At 49.7% G+C, this 14,212-nt stretch overlaps 2 protein-coding genes across 9 annotated transcripts in view; one reads left to right on the top strand and one right to left on the bottom strand.

Moving 5' to 3' along the window:
- The window catches only part of LOC108526851 (GON-4-like protein), an 11,925-nt gene extending 2,356 nt beyond the window's left edge, over nucleotides 1–9,569 (top strand). Inside the window, exons 2-9 of the mRNA XM_017867823.1 lie at nucleotides 1,294–1,437; nucleotides 2,004–2,147; nucleotides 2,250–2,369; nucleotides 5,104–5,217; nucleotides 6,175–6,385; nucleotides 7,016–7,643; nucleotides 7,734–7,836; nucleotides 8,542–9,569. Of these exons, the coding sequence (XP_017723312.1) occupies nucleotides 2,016–2,147; nucleotides 2,250–2,369; nucleotides 5,104–5,217; nucleotides 6,175–6,385; nucleotides 7,016–7,643; nucleotides 7,734–7,836; nucleotides 8,542–8,691 (1,458 nt within the window). The 5' untranslated portion in view covers nucleotides 1,294–1,437; nucleotides 2,004–2,015 and the 3' untranslated portion in view covers nucleotides 8,692–9,569. The remainder of the gene's footprint in view (nucleotides 1–1,293; nucleotides 1,438–2,003; nucleotides 2,148–2,249; nucleotides 2,370–5,103; nucleotides 5,218–6,174; nucleotides 6,386–7,015; nucleotides 7,644–7,733; nucleotides 7,837–8,541) is intronic.
- MSTO1 (misato mitochondrial distribution and morphology regulator 1) lies at nucleotides 8,476–13,246 on the bottom strand. 8 transcript variants are annotated; one of them, XM_017867830.1, is made up of 14 exons: nucleotides 13,084–13,246; nucleotides 12,878–12,990; nucleotides 12,322–12,391; nucleotides 12,143–12,216; nucleotides 11,844–11,898; nucleotides 11,620–11,758; nucleotides 11,347–11,464; nucleotides 11,127–11,261; nucleotides 10,871–11,023; nucleotides 10,459–10,590; nucleotides 10,201–10,385; nucleotides 9,857–9,961; nucleotides 9,657–9,766; nucleotides 8,478–9,364 (listed from the first exon to the last, which is right to left on the bottom strand). In XM_017867830.1, the coding sequence occupies exons 6-14, from the start codon at nucleotides 11,643–11,645 to the stop codon at nucleotides 9,150–9,152; spliced, it is 1,179 nt and encodes a 392-aa protein (XP_017723319.1). In that variant the 5' UTR covers nucleotides 11,646–11,758; nucleotides 11,844–11,898; nucleotides 12,143–12,216; nucleotides 12,322–12,391; nucleotides 12,878–12,990; nucleotides 13,084–13,246; the 3' UTR covers nucleotides 8,478–9,149. The 8 variants fall into 8 exon arrangements, with proteins under 8 accessions (XP_017723316.1, XP_017723319.1, XP_017723318.1 ...); XM_017867829.1 differs by having other exon boundaries at nucleotides 11,595–11,758; nucleotides 13,084–13,174; XM_017867828.1 differs by having other exon boundaries at nucleotides 11,586–11,758; nucleotides 13,084–13,154.
- Nucleotides 13,247–14,212: the final 966 nt, after the last annotated feature.

The following is a 14,212-nucleotide window of genomic DNA, read 5'->3' as shown; positions in this document are numbered from 1 at the left end:
ACTGCGCCTGGCTAAAAATTTTTTAAAGAGATAATGTCGGCCAGGTATGGTGGCTCACACCTGTAATCCCAGCACTTTGGGAGGCCAAGGCTGATGGATGGCTTGAGCTCAGGAGTTTGAGGCCAGCCTGGACAACGTAGCAAGACCCCATCTTTACATAAAATAAAAAAATTAACTGGGTGTGGTGGTGCACACCTTTGGTCCCAGCTATTTGGGTGTCTGAGGTGGGAGGACCACTTGAGCCTGAGAGGTTGAGGCTTCACTGAGCCATGATTGCTCCACTACATTCCAGTTTGGATGACAAGAGCAAGACCTTGTCTCAAAAAAAGAGAGAGAGACAATGGCCAGGCACAGTGGCTGGCACCTGTAATCCCAGCACTTTGGGAGACTGAGGTGGGAGGATCCCTTGTAGCCAGGAGTTTTGTTGTTGTTGTTATTGTTGTTGTTTTTTGAGGCAAAGTCTCACTCTGTCACCCAGGCTGGAGTGCAGTGGCACAATCTCTGCTCACTGCAACCTCTGCCTCCAGGTTCAAGTGATTCTCCTGCCTCAGCCTTCCCGGTAGCGGGGATTACAGGCATGCACAACCGCACCTGTCTAATTTTTGTATTTTTAGTAGAGATGGGGTTTCACCATGTTGGTCAGGGTGGTCTTGAACTCCTGACCTCAGGCGATTTGCCCACCTCGGCTTCCCAAAGTGCTGAGATTACAGGCGTCAGCCACTGCGCCTGGCCTGTAGCCAGGAGTTTGAGACGAGCCTGGACAACACAGACCCCTGGGATTCTCCTGCCTCAGCCTCCCAAGTAGCTCAAGCTACAGGTGTACACCACGACCCCTGCCTAATTTTTAAATTTTTTTGTAGAGACATAGTCTTACTGTGTTGCTGGTCTTGAACTCCTGGCCTTAAGCGATCCTCCTGCCTTGGCCTCCCAACATGGGAGTACAGGCATGAGCCACCTTGCGCAGCCTGAAAATTCTTTGTAATATAAACTCTAAAGTATCATATGAATTTTGGTGTCTGATTTCACAATTCATAAAACAGCAAACACTTTGAAACACGTACATCTCTTGAAGCTGTTGCTCACATTTTAATTGCTTTGGGTGGCTACCCACCAGTGGTCCAAGGGAGATGGAAGTTAGGGTTTTTAATTAGATCTCATAGTTGTAAGCTAGAATTTTAAACCAGGATTCTGTCATCTCTCGTGTCCTGGTCCACTAGTTCTTATCCTTAGAACCCTCAAGTCCTGCTCTAGCTGTATTGTGACACCTCTTTTGCCCACTTTCCACTCTGGTAGTTTGAGGAGCAGCAGGCTTTTGAGAAGAGCCGCAAGTTCCTTCGGCAGCTGGAGATTTGCTTTGCAGAGAACCCCTCACACCACCAGAAGATTATCAAGGTCCTCCAGGGCTGTGCAGACTGCCTTCCCCAGGAGATCACTGAGGTATTCTTTCCTGTCCTGCTTTCTTCCTGTTGTCTTCTGGGCCTTAGACCTTTTCCTTGTCTCTTTCCCCAACCTACTCCATACCTTTTTGCCTCTGGAGTGTCATGGGCTTCCTGGAGGAGATGAACAAGGCAAGGACTTTTTAGGCTTACCCAAAGCATAAAGCACTGGGGTAGGGAGGGATTGCTACCTGAAACCAGAGCCTGTCTGATCTTCACAGGCTCAGGAATGCCATGGATGTCCTGGAAGGGATGCTCAAGGAAGGAGGTTCTGGGGCCTGGGAGGGGCCTTACCTCCTTGCTCTGCTTGGGACAGTGTCCTAGCTGGAGACCCATAGGGCAGAGTGGAGAGTAGGATTGTTAGGAGTCAAATCTAGTATTAGTACCCTTCCCCTGTAGGCAGCTAAGGAGGAAGAGAAAGTTTAGTATCCTTTGTTACCAGGCAGAGTCTCTGTGTGTTTCCCAGTTGACTAGGAAAGCAGAACATGGAGGTAGATGGGATTGGTTGGGAAGGGTAGCCTAGAGAGGCTCTGGAGACTTCCTCTTTCTCTCTGTGATTCTCCTCAGCTCAAGACACAGATGTGGCAGCTCCTCAAGGGCCATGACCACCTACAGGATGAGTTTTCTATCTTCTTCGACCACTTGCGCCCAGCAGCTAGCAGGATGGGTGACTTTGAAGAGATCAATTGGACTGAGGAGAAGGAGTATGAGGTATAGGCCCTGAGGCTGCTGTAGCCTTATGAAGGGGGAAGGCAACATGTGGGAGGGATATTGGCCTGGTGTCTGTGCTGAACAGCACCAACTCCTTCTCAGTTTGATGGCTTTGAAGAAGTGGCCCTGCCTGATGTGGAAGAAGAGGAGGAGCCTCCCAAGATACCCACAGCCTCAAAGAACAAGAGAAAAAAAGAGATTGGGGTCCAAAATCATGATAAGGTATTTTCTTTATTTGTTTGTTTTCAAGACAGAATCTCGCTCTGTCACCCAAGCTAGAGTGCAGTGGCGTAATCTTGGCTTACTGCAACCTCCACCTCCCAGATTTGAGCGATTCTCCCACCTCAGCCTCTCAAGTAACTGGAATTACAGACACACGTCACCACGCCCAGCAAATTTTTATATTTTTAGTAGAGATGAGTTTTCACCATGTTGGCCAGGCTGGTCTCGAACTCCTGACCTCAAGTGATCTACCCGCCTCGGCCTCCCAACGTGCTGGGATTACAGGTGTGAACCACTGTGCCCGGCCTAAAATTATGATAAGGTATGCCAGGTTATTGAAAAGTATCTATGTTTCATGAATCAAGCCTTGCGTTTTCTCACTAATCATTTCTCTGGCTTACTATGGCCCAAGGTTTCTAGTTGAAAGACTCTAGATTCTGAGACAATCGTGGAGAACAAACCAAAAGTCAGGCTGAGACAGACATGCAGAGCCTTTGGGAAAACAGGGGCCTTAGGATTCCCTAGTTAGAAGGATTTGTTTCTTCCCCTTTTCTCTCTAGCTCGGAGTTATTACCCTTAATTCAACTTTTTTTTTTTTTTTTTTGTGACAGAGTCTCACTCTATCTCCCAGACTGGAGTGCAGTGGCATGATCTCGACTCACCGCAAGCTGCGCTTCCCGGGTTCACGCCATTCTCCTGCCTCAGCCTGCCGAGTAGCTGGGACTACAGGCGCCCGCCACCTCGCCTGGCTAATTTTTTGTATTTTTAGTAGAGACGGGGTTTCACTGTGTTAGCCAGGATGGTTTCGAGCTCCTGACCTCATGATCCGCCCATCTCGGCCTCCCAAAGTTCTGGGATTACAGGCTTGAGCCACCACGCCCGGCCTCAACTTTTTCATTTTTGCTCATGTGAGAAAATAGAGGCAGTTGAGGATGAGCTTGTTGTTTAAAAAAAGAAAGTAGAAACAAGATTTCCTATATTAATAATAATGATAGCAGCTGATACTTAGTTGTATTACAAAGTGACAGGCATTGCTGGGAAGTATTTTAATGGATTATTGACACGTTTAATTCTCACAGTAATCCTATGGAGAGACTGCTCGTTTGCATTTTACAGAAGACATAACTGACGCAGAGAGGTTGCTGTCAGGGTCTCATATTTAGTAAGTGGCAGTGCTAGGATAGGAACTCCTCAGGTAAGCCAGCTGCAGAGTCTACTGGTTGTCACTGCTCTTCAAGTAGTATTTTTTTTTTTAATTCATGTTTCCTGACCAAATGTTTTTTCTCTTTCCTGGGGAGAAACTGCTTCTTAGTAGCTGTATGACCTTGAGAAACTTATTTAACCTCTCTTTGTTTCAGTTTCTTCATCATAAATTGGGATGATAATGGTACTTATGTCTTGGGTTTATTAAACAGAGTATCATTGAGTGGGCCTTCCATGGGTACAAAGTTCTCTCTCAAGGGGATTGGAAGAGATGTCTCGGAGAGCTGAAGGCACAGAGAGACAGAAACAAAGACATTGTGTCTCATGATGGAGCTCTCCAGTGACTTTGCCTCAGATTTTATCTGACTTAAATATTTCTTGAAACATCTGGGGCAATTGGGATATGTCAGTCTTTAGGTCATTTAGGGATTGTTTCAGGGATTCATAATAGGACTTAATCTAGTTCTGGCTATTGATGTCCCCAGGCAATGTGAGGAGTTGATACATAAAAGAGGAAGGGGTCCGGGAGTGGTGGCTCACGCCTGTAATCCCAACATTTTGGGAGGTCAAGGTGGGTGGATCACTTGAGGTCAGGAGTTCAAGACCAGCCAGAGTAAGATGGCGAATTCCTATCTCTACTAAAAATACAAATATTGGCCATAGGCTAGGTGCTGTGGCTTACGCCTGTAATCCCAGCACTTTGTAAGGCCAAGGCGGGTGGATTACTTGAGGTCAGGAGTTCAAAACCAGCCTGGTCAACATGGCGAAATCCCATCTCACTAAAAATACAAAAATAATTAGACGGGCATGGTGGCATGCACATGTAATCCCAGCTACTCGGGAGGCTGAGACACGGGAATCGCTTGATCCCAGGAAGCGGAGGTTGCACTGAGCTGAGCTCACACCACTGCACTCCAGCCTGGCAGAGAGAGCGAGACTCTGTCTCAAACAAAAAATAATAATAATAATAATTAGCTAGGCGTGGTGCACAGTCCCAGCTACTTGGGAGGCTGAGGTGGGAAAATCACTTGAGCCCAGGAGGCAGAGGTTGCAGTGAGCCATGAATGTGACACTGCACTCCAGCCTGGGTGACGGAGCCGGACCCTGTCTCAGAAAAAAAAAAAGACATGGGGAGAGGGTGGGCTGTGTTGTGCTCACATGGCTCACAACTTTAGCTTCCTTTCTTGGTACCAAAAATACGGCCAGGCATGGCTCATGCCTGTAAACCTAGCACTTTGGGGCTCTGAGGGGGGCAGATCACGAGGTCAGGAGTTTGAGACCAGCCTGACCAACATGGTGAAACGCTGTCTCTACTGAAAATACAAAAATTACCCGAGTGTGGTCGTGCCTGTAATCCCAGCTACTCAGGAGGCCGAGGCAGAAGAATCGCTTGAACCCGGGAGGTGGAGGTTGTGGTGAGCCGACATCGTGCCACTGCACTCCAGCCTGGGCCACAGAGTGAGACTCTGTCTCAAAAAAACAAAACAAAACAAAAAAACTTGGCAGCTAATCAAGCCCAAGTATCTCCTAGGAAACTGAGTGGCCAGATGGGGCCAAGGACTGTGCCTGCTCCTGCCACGAAGGAGGTCCAGATTCCAAGTTGAAGAAGAGCAAAAGGCGGAGCTGTAGCCACTGTAGCAGCAAGGTGAGGAAAGTATCAAGGGTACTGGTCCCAAGGGGTATCAGAGCTGCTGGGGGCATTGTTTCCTACCAAGAATTATACCTTACTGAATTCCTAAAAAGGCATATATATATATAACATTCAGTACACACATATGTGTACATATGCAGAATAAATGGAATCTGCTACAAATACGTGATTTTGTTTTTTAAGGAGAATTCTGTGAGTAAAACTTTCGGAATTGGAAAAATAAAATACCAGTTAAAATATTTCCCTCAGATATTAGAAAATGAAATAAACTTCTGTCATGAAAATAGTCTCTACAAGTAATCCTGGTTCTCTAGAGTGGAGTTGGTTGGCAGGAAAAACAGAGTTCTTAGTAAGAGAAGGAGTTGTGGAATCCAATACTCTATTCTGGGCAATTTAAAATCCTTGGAGCAGGGAGGCAGAGGTTGCAGTGAACCATGATGATACCACTGAGCTCCAGCCTGGGTGACAGTGAGACTGTATTTAAAAAAGAAAAAAAATCAAATCCTTAGAGGAGTAGCTGGGCAACAAAGGACTCAGGAGGCTCAGGTGGGAGATCACTTGAGCCCAGGAGTCTGAGGCTATAGTGTCCCACCATGGTCATGCCTGTGTAAACAGCCACTGCACTCCAGCCTGGGCAAGATAATCTGTGTCATCTGAGACCCTGTCTCTTTCTTTCTTTTCTTTTTGTTGTCATTTGAGAGTCTCACTATGTTGCCCAGGCTGATCTTGAACCCTTGAGCTCAAGTGATCCTCACACCTTAGCCTCCCAAGTAGCTAGGTTTATAGGCATGTACCACTGCACCCAGTTGAAACCCTGTCAACAAAATTGTTGGAGCAGACATGCATGTGGGTTGACTTGGTGAGCATCAGGCAGGGCTTCTTCCTTTAGTGGGCTGCAATCAAAGACATAGGCGGTCAGAACACCTTTGACCCAGTAGACCATCCCTGCAGGTCTGTGACAGCAAATCCTACAAGAGCAAGGAGCCCCATGAGTTGGTGGGCAGCAGCCCCCACCGAGAGGCTAGTCCTATGCCTGGAACTAAGGAAGCTGGGCAGGGCAAGGATGTGACGGAAGAGGAAGCCCCAGAGGAGCGGGAGAGCACTGAGGCTACCCAGAGCAGGACTGTTAGGACCACCAGAAAGGGAGAGATGCCTGTTTCAGGTGAGTGATCTGCCAACCCAGCCCTTCTGTTCCTCTCTCATTCTCCTGTACTCCAGACAGGAACCTCCATGAGCCTGGATAAATAGCCTTTTCAGGGATGGATATACCACCTCTTTCACTGATGCACCCATAGGAAGCCCTTCTCCTGTTCAGGCTTTTTCTGTCCTATGGCCTCACTCCTCTTGCAGAATTAAGAGTGCCACAAATTTCAGCGATTCAACATTGTCTTTTCTTTCTATTCCTAAAACCCTTCCCCCCATCTCCAAATCTACTGTAATCTACATCGTAAAGACTGGGCCATTCTCAGCTTTGGCAGTAGGACTTTATATCTTTGCATAAGTGACATTATGCCCCCCACCTCCACCCAACTCTTTTATTATTTATAATTTTTGTAGTGATGGGATCTCACCATATTGCCCAGGCTAGTCTCAAAACTCCTGGCCTCAAGCGATCCCACCACTTTGGCTTCCCAAAGTGCAGGCATTATAGGTGTGAGCCACCATGCCCGGCCCTCTTTTGTATTAGAATTTTTGCACAGTACCTGGCCACAGTGACCCATGGTAATTTCTCGTGCTTAGGTGCATCTTGATCCTGACAGTACCCTGAGATCCTTATTTTCCTCCTAAGCAGGATTGCCAGTGGGGGCCACTTTGCCGTCCCCTCGAGAAGTGACTCTTACAGAACGGCTCCTCCTGGATGGCCCACCACCTCATTCACCAGAGACTCCTCAATTTCCCCCCAAAACTGGAGCTGTACTGTACACTGTTAAGAGAAACCAGGTTGGGCCTGAGGTTCTCTCCTGCCCCAAGGCATCCCCCAGACTTCAGAAAGAGAGGGAGGGCCAAAAGGCAGTGGGTGAGTCAGAGGCTTTGATGCTGGTCTGGGATGCATCAGAAACTGAGAAATTGCCTGGTACCGTGGAACCCCGTGCTTCCTTCCTGAGTCCTGTTTCCTCAAAGACCAGAGATGCAGGGAGAAGACATGTGTCCGGGAAACCAGATACTCAAGAGAGATGGCTGCCCTCAAGCAGAGGTAGGGTGAAGACAAGAGACAGGACATCCCCTGTCCATGAATCTCCATCAGGAATTGACACGTCAGAGACTTCTCCCAAAGCCCCTAGAGGGGGTTTGTCTAAAGACAGTGGAACACAGGGCAAGGGTCCAGAGGGGGAGCAGCAGCCAAAGGCCACAGAAGCTACAGTGTGTGCCAACAACAGCAAGGTCAGCTCCACTGGGGAAAAGGTTGTCCTGTGGTCAAGGTAGGTAAGGGTGGATGACGTGTGTTTGGAAAAGAGCATAGACCACATCCATGTGGCTCCCTAGGGTTAATCATGATACCTGGATTACAGGGAAGCTGACCGTGTGATCCTCACCATGTGCCAGGAGCAAGGGGCACAGCCACAGACCTTCAGCATCATCTCCCAGCAGCTGGGAAATAAGACCCCTGCTGAGGTAAGCGGGAGTGGGGGTGGAGAAGACCCAGTAAAAAGAGGACAAGGTGGCCAACGAAGAGATAGAAAGGCCAAAGAAGGAGCTTTCACATCCAAGACAGTAAGTGGTTTTTGTAAAGGTCTGATAAAAGGAAAGGCTTGAGTCATCACGGTGGTAGCGGTTCTAGAAGAGAAAGGACACTGCATTTTTTGGTGGAAGCCCCAGTTTCCATTCTAGCTTTTTCTTTTTTACTTTTTGAGCCGGAGTCCTGCTCTGTCACCCAGGCTGGAGTGCTGGCATGATCTCAGCTCACTGCAACCTCTGCCTCCCGGGTCCAAGCAATTCTCCTGCCTCAGCCTCCCGAATGGCTGGGATTACAGTCACCCGCCACCCGACCAATTTTTGTATTTTTAGTAGAGACAGGGTTTCACCATGTTGGCCAGGCTGGTCTCAAACTCCTGACCTCAAGTGATCCACCTGCCTCGGCCTCCCAAAGTGCTGGGATTACAGGTGTGAGCCACCGTGCTGGCCATTCTAATTGTTTTTAGGAGGCGTGTGACTTTGGACAAAACATTTAGCCTCTTGAGTTTCCTTAGCTATAATGACATAGCTCTCCCAACCTTGCTGTGTTGAATACATAAAAGATTTTGCAAATCAATATTTAGTGCTTCATAAATGTTAACATGTTACTAAGGATCAGTGAATACAGCCCTGCTCCTTTCTTAGGTCTCCCACCGTTTTCGAGAACTCATGCGGCTCTTCCACACTGCCTGTGAAGCCAGCTCTGAGGATGAGGATGATGCTACCAGTACCAGCAACGCAGACCAGCTGTCTGACCGTGGGGACCTTCTGTCTGAAGAGGAGCTGGATGAATGAGACTCTGGGAATACTTGGATATCATCTACGCAGGACCAAACCCAACAGGTGCCCTGTCATTAGGCAGGAGGGTAGTTGTACTCTGCTTGTACAGTCCTTGCGCCCAGTTTACAGACCAGGAGAGGAGCCCAGGATGAGGACAAAGGCTGGAGGATGGAGTAGGACCCAGGGGCTCTGCCATCCTAGGCACCATTCAAGGTCTTTTATGAAGACCTTACAGATCTCCTCTGTAAATAGCATCGAGTGAGAGTGGAGTTCAGCTCCTTTCTCTACTTTTTTTTGGTCTGATGGCACATATTTATTGTTCTGTGGTCTAATCACAGTGTTTCTAAATGTAAAAAGTGCATATGTTGGTGTAGCTAGTCCTGCAACATTGAGCTCCTCTGCACGAAGACACTGGGCTCCTGCATCCAGCTGTTTTTATTGCAAACTAGCTCCTCTCTCCCACACTGGGAACTTTAGTCCACGAGGCTGTCACCACCCTGGTAGCACTGGGCCAGGCTTTGTAGCTCCTGCAGGAGTTCTGCTACGTCATCGTGCTCCACTCCAGCATCCATGAAGCTGGCCCAGCGCCGCAAGTCGAGTTTGGTGAGGTCTCTGGCCAAGGCCTCCAGGGTCTGGTGCAGGGACGAAGAGGAACACAGTGCCCCAAACACTGGGATGGTCTCCACTGCTGTGGAGGGAGAGGAAAGACAGACCTGTAGATGGATGATTATTCTGCCCTGGGACTCTGTCAAACTGATACGGAAGTCCAACCTTAGTAGACTTGATTGTAGACTCAACAAATTTGGTGTACTGTCCCCTTAGTACACCAGTACTCCAGAGGAAGAATGCTTTTCTTGGGAGCCATAGGGTGAATAAAACAATGTTTAACTGTGGACTTTTTCAGCACTTTTAATCCAGGAACGGAGATAGTAAAAACTCTCCCGTACTTGAAATGTCAGTTTTCTTTACCTCCTACATACCTGCTCCCTTGGGGGAACCATCCAGAGCCATACCCTGTGGACTGCAGCTTGAGAAGAGGTGGGGGTAAGGAGGAGCCACCCTGCAGGGAGTCAGCAGCAGATGGGAAGAACTGTGGGGGCAGAGAACAGACGCTAAGTGCATAAGAAGTCACAGGAGGGTTGAGGTTGGCAAGAAGGGCAGGAGCAACCGTTACACTGACCTCATGACTCTAGGCTGCTGCTGTTGTAAATACTGAGCCAAGACTTCTTCCCCAGTGGTACATGTGTGAAGGGAGGAGGGTGGAGGTGTCCCTGGGGTGAGCTGGCTGCCAGAACAAAGCCAAAACCACCATTAGGCTGTGGCAGCATGAATAAGAAACTAAGAATTCTTATGTTCTCAGGCCATCAGCTGGATCAAAAAAAAAAGAGCCCCCCACCCCTTTTTTTTGCTTCCTTTTTAAGGGGTGGGGAGGGAACAATATCATTAGAATGTCCCAGAGAAATTAGGGGGAAAAGGATACGAAACAAAATCTGACAAGGGTTCCTAAGGATCAACAGCTCTCACCTCGTGTGGCATGCTCTGTCTATACCCCTCAGCACCACTGACTGGGCAAAGCAACATGTTCCAGAAGGCTCCCCACATGCAGACAGTGGGGTCCATGGGGTGGCTTCTCCAAACTGCATCAGGGAATCAGGAAGGGACTGGCCTGGAGCCAAGGGGAAAGGAATGGTTGCTCCTGCTGTCACCACCTAAAGAGAAGGAAGAGAACACGTTAGAGGACATTTTCTCAGCACTGACCCAACCCCTCACAAAGCTTCATACCTTTTTCCCACAGAAGCTCAGCATGTCAGCCAGATGAACCATGGAAACTGGAGAGGAACACAGGCGATAAGGAACAGTGACTGTGTCCAGGGCTGTAGCCACGATGGCACTGCAGTGGAAGGGCAGAGTGGCCTGTAAGAAGACACCAAGAGGGGCACTTGGCCTCAGGCCTGGAAAAGAATGTGTGGAGGCAGAATATTAACACCAGAAAGATCCAGGGGACAAAGCAGGGGTATGTCTGGCCTCTGGTGGGACCAGCATAGGGCATAGGACAGTGTGATCTGAGAGGCCACAACACAGCTGAGTTCAAGCTCGGGCCTCAGGAACAGAGCCAATAACAGACAGCGGCTGACTGGGAGTATGAGGAGGCCCCGTAGCCTGCTGCAGTCAGAACAAGAGCACCGAGACTTACATCATAATGCAGGTAAGGGAAGTTGACAGGTGGCTCAGGTCGCAGGCCCAGGCTCCCACCCAACGACAAGGGACAGACGAGAGAGCTGTGAGTAGTCAGGTGCATGAGACCAAAAGCTGTGTTTAATAGACGATAGATGTTTCTCTGGGCCTCCTGGTGAAGAAAAAGAGTAGTTTGCATTAAGCAACTCTCCCCCTGGGATTCTCATTTCTCCCTCCCCACTGTGTGACTGCTTACTCCTCCAAGTTCCACTCACCCCACGATGGTAGGGACCAGGTAGCAGGCCCCACGTTATTATTCCCCGCCCTGAATATTCATCTTGTAGCAGCTCTGCCGCCTTCGCGCCTACCCCAGAGAAGCCATCGTGCAGGTCACACAGGATCTGGAAGCCCTGAGCGGAGGTGAGTGATGAAAAATAGTTAGGGAGTAGGATGAGAAGAGCTTCTACCCTGGAGTGCACGTTGCCACGCCGCTACCTGCAAGTAGTCACATTCCTCCACGTAGAAGTGCAGCCTGTCCTCCAGCTCTTCCTGGTACTTGGGTTCCTTTAGGACACTTTCCCCTTGGCCAAAAGCTTCCAGCCGACCTGCTTCCCTGCCACAAGTAAACACAATCCAAGACTTACATATCTTCTCTCAGCTCCTCAACCTCTTGTCCTGGGGGAGGGCAGGAAAGATGGCCTCAAGAGCCTCATCCTGCATTGGTGGGGACCCACATTTCTTGCCTCACAGCCTCTGGGGTCCCCATACCCATCGTGGTTGTACTTCTGAATCATACAGATGCTCCGGGGATGGAGATGGACTCTGAGGAAGTCTGACCAGACCCTGATGCTGGCCTCTGTAGGGATAAGTGGTTTTGGAGTTGTAGCGGTGGTGAGTGGTGGGGAACCTGAAGACAAGCAGAGGAAATGTACCTTTCTCCACGTTTCTGCTCTACCCAGACCCGCATCCATCAGTATCTGGAGAAGTCTCACCTTTGCCATTGGGAATGGATTTGACCCTCCAAACACCATCACTACTCAGCACTCCCTGGGAGGGGTGAAAAAAATCTACATTTAGTTCCAGGCAGTTTAGAGGCAAAGGTTGGTTCATCCTTCTTGAGTTGGCTGGCCACACCGCACAGCCTCCTTTCTGTTCACCGAGTCGTGGTCCTTAGGAAAAGACGTGCTTTTTCCCAAAATATGATTCTAAGACATTTAAAGTGATTAAAATCCCCTTTTACCTGCCCCTATGGAGGCCCTCGGCTTAAAAAGTTCAGGGCAGAGGCCCTCACCTCTGTACTCAAAGTCCTGGAGATAAGGGTTCTTGGGACAGAGTTCCTCTTTGTGTGTGGTGAGCTTCCCCTGCCTGAAAGAGATTGGAGATTGATCAAAGAAACCGCACTCTGATGAGTTCTCCTGCGTTCTATGTACATGTATGTTCCCCACCCTTATCCACACATCAATTACACACCATGCTATTGCAGCATCCAACTGTTTGTCCCTGTAGAGTCCACCTTCCTCTTTTAGGGAGCTCAAACTACCTGTACAGAAATTATAATAGAGACAAAGTCAGGTCAAAGCCTGGGGCACCCTCCCCCTCTAGCCAACCTTCCTCTGATCACCTGACAACCTCCTGTCACCATCTCGCCAGCACTTGGCTCTTCCAAGCTTTCTGGATATACACTAGTTCGGGCAGGAGAACCTTGGTCTAGGAGAATCTAGATTCTATCTTTCCGTTCTCAGCTTAGTCATTAGCTGTGGGACCGGGGGCAAAAACCACATCCAAGGGTCCGACAGGAGTGCTGTAGTTCCAAGTTCTCTGTCTCTAGGGCCTAGCAGCCTATTCCCGAGATGGCTCTTGAGCAAAATAAAGTTTTGCCGTCCTGCGCCTCTCCGGTGTTGGCATGCTGTGCTCAGCTCATCTCCGGTCCTGGAGCTCGGTAAGGTGCGAGGGTCTTGAAGATAACGGCAGCGCAAGGACTCGGCTCGCGGAAGGGAAACACGGACTGACCCTGCCACCACCTCACCCTTCAGATCCATGAGGATGAGTCGCGGCGTGCAGGCCCGTACGATACAGGACGTCGGGGCACAGCTCTCCCGGCGACTCCTTGGCATCGGTTGCTCGGCCCAGCGCAGCATCCTGGGGAAGCAGAGAGGACGAGGCAGGCCGGCCGAACGTCGGGACTGTAGATCCCGAAGGGGTCCTCGGGGGGCAGCTGCCGGCCGACCTCACCTGCTGGTTCCACCAGTGCGCGCCCACGAAACCGGCAAAGTGTCCCAACTGCAGTGTGAGCACTTCCCGGGCCCCGCCCGCCATACTGCGCGGCTCCAAGGGACCGCAGCGACCCAGCCCCGCCGCTCGCTGCTCCTAGCCGATTGGCTTGGCAGGCGCGTGGGCGGGTGTCATTCTCGGCGACCTATTGGTCCGCAAATACATCCTTTTCTATTGGAGAAACGATTCGCCGATTCCTGCCTCTTCCTAGACGTGGCCCAGTCCGGCTTCTCTGTGGTTGCCTGCGAGGGGCGGGGTCCACGGGCCACGCCGTTGCTCCTGCTTCACGTTGGAGCGGGCGCGGCGCTGCCTCGGCCGCTGAAGCGGCCGCCCGGTTGCGGGCCGCGGAAGGCTCTTCCTCGTACTTCCCCTGAGGTCTTATCCCTTCTCACAGATCTCCGCTGGCTGATAGCTTCCCGGGCAAAAATAAAACCTCGCCAGAAAAACGGAAGCTCCCCTAAAGCCTCCCATGCCCTCTCATGTCTTCAGAAGTCACGCGGATCACGACTAATATGTGGACTGGCCTAGCTATCATATCTCTATCATTTACATGTATTTATCTATCTCCGGTATCTAATACCTTATGTAAATAGAGTCTGTATCTGTTGGTGTCTTTTGTTCAATATGGTTTATGTAATTTATATTTTTGCATATATCTATAATTCATGTTCATCGCTGCGGAATAGTCCATTGTATGAATACATCACCACGAAACTATTCTAAAGAAAGAATATATTCTGCTGATAATAGCTGTTGGGATTGTTTCCAATTTTGGGCTATTAGGTGCTATGATTAACATTATTGTGTGTATTTAGAAAGAAGGCAAGGGCCGGGCGCAGTGGCTCACGCCTGTAATCCCAACAGTTTGGGAGGCCGAGGCGGGAGGATCAGCAGAGGCCAGGAGGTTGAAACCAGCCTGGCCAACATGATGAAACCCCGGTGTCTACTAAAAACACAAAAAATTTAGCCGGGCGTGGTGGCGGGCGCTTGTACTCCCAGCTACTCAGGAGGGTGAGTCAAGGAATCCTTTGAACCTGGGAGACGGAAGTTGCAGTGAGCCGAGATAGCGCCACTGCAATCCACCCTGGGC

This window comes from Rhinopithecus bieti, unplaced genomic scaffold (assembly GCF_001698545.2).
Source record: "Rhinopithecus bieti isolate Rb0 unplaced genomic scaffold, ASM169854v2 scaffold_4129, whole genome shotgun sequence".
In the NCBI taxonomy this organism is placed as follows: domain Eukaryota; kingdom Metazoa; phylum Chordata; class Mammalia; order Primates; family Cercopithecidae; genus Rhinopithecus; species Rhinopithecus bieti.
Note: the sequence above shows the minus strand (reverse complement) of the source record. Positions and strands in the feature narration are given on the sequence as shown.

Bases quoted from the DNA above. Each gene is read 5' to 3' on its own strand.
- MSTO1 (XM_017867824.1), bottom strand. From the start codon at position 11,961: ATGAACCAACCTTTGCCTCTAAACTGCCTGGAACTAAATGTAGATTTT. The intron at 10,591-10,870 runs GTAAGTCTCGGT...GTCTTCTTACAG, and splicing joins TCCCTTACCTGCATTATGAT to GCCACTCTGCCCTTCCACTG. The intron at 9,767-9,856 runs GTCAGTGTAACG...CTGCCCCCACAG, and splicing joins CAGCAGCCTAGAGTCATGAG to TTCTTCCCATCTGCTGCTGA.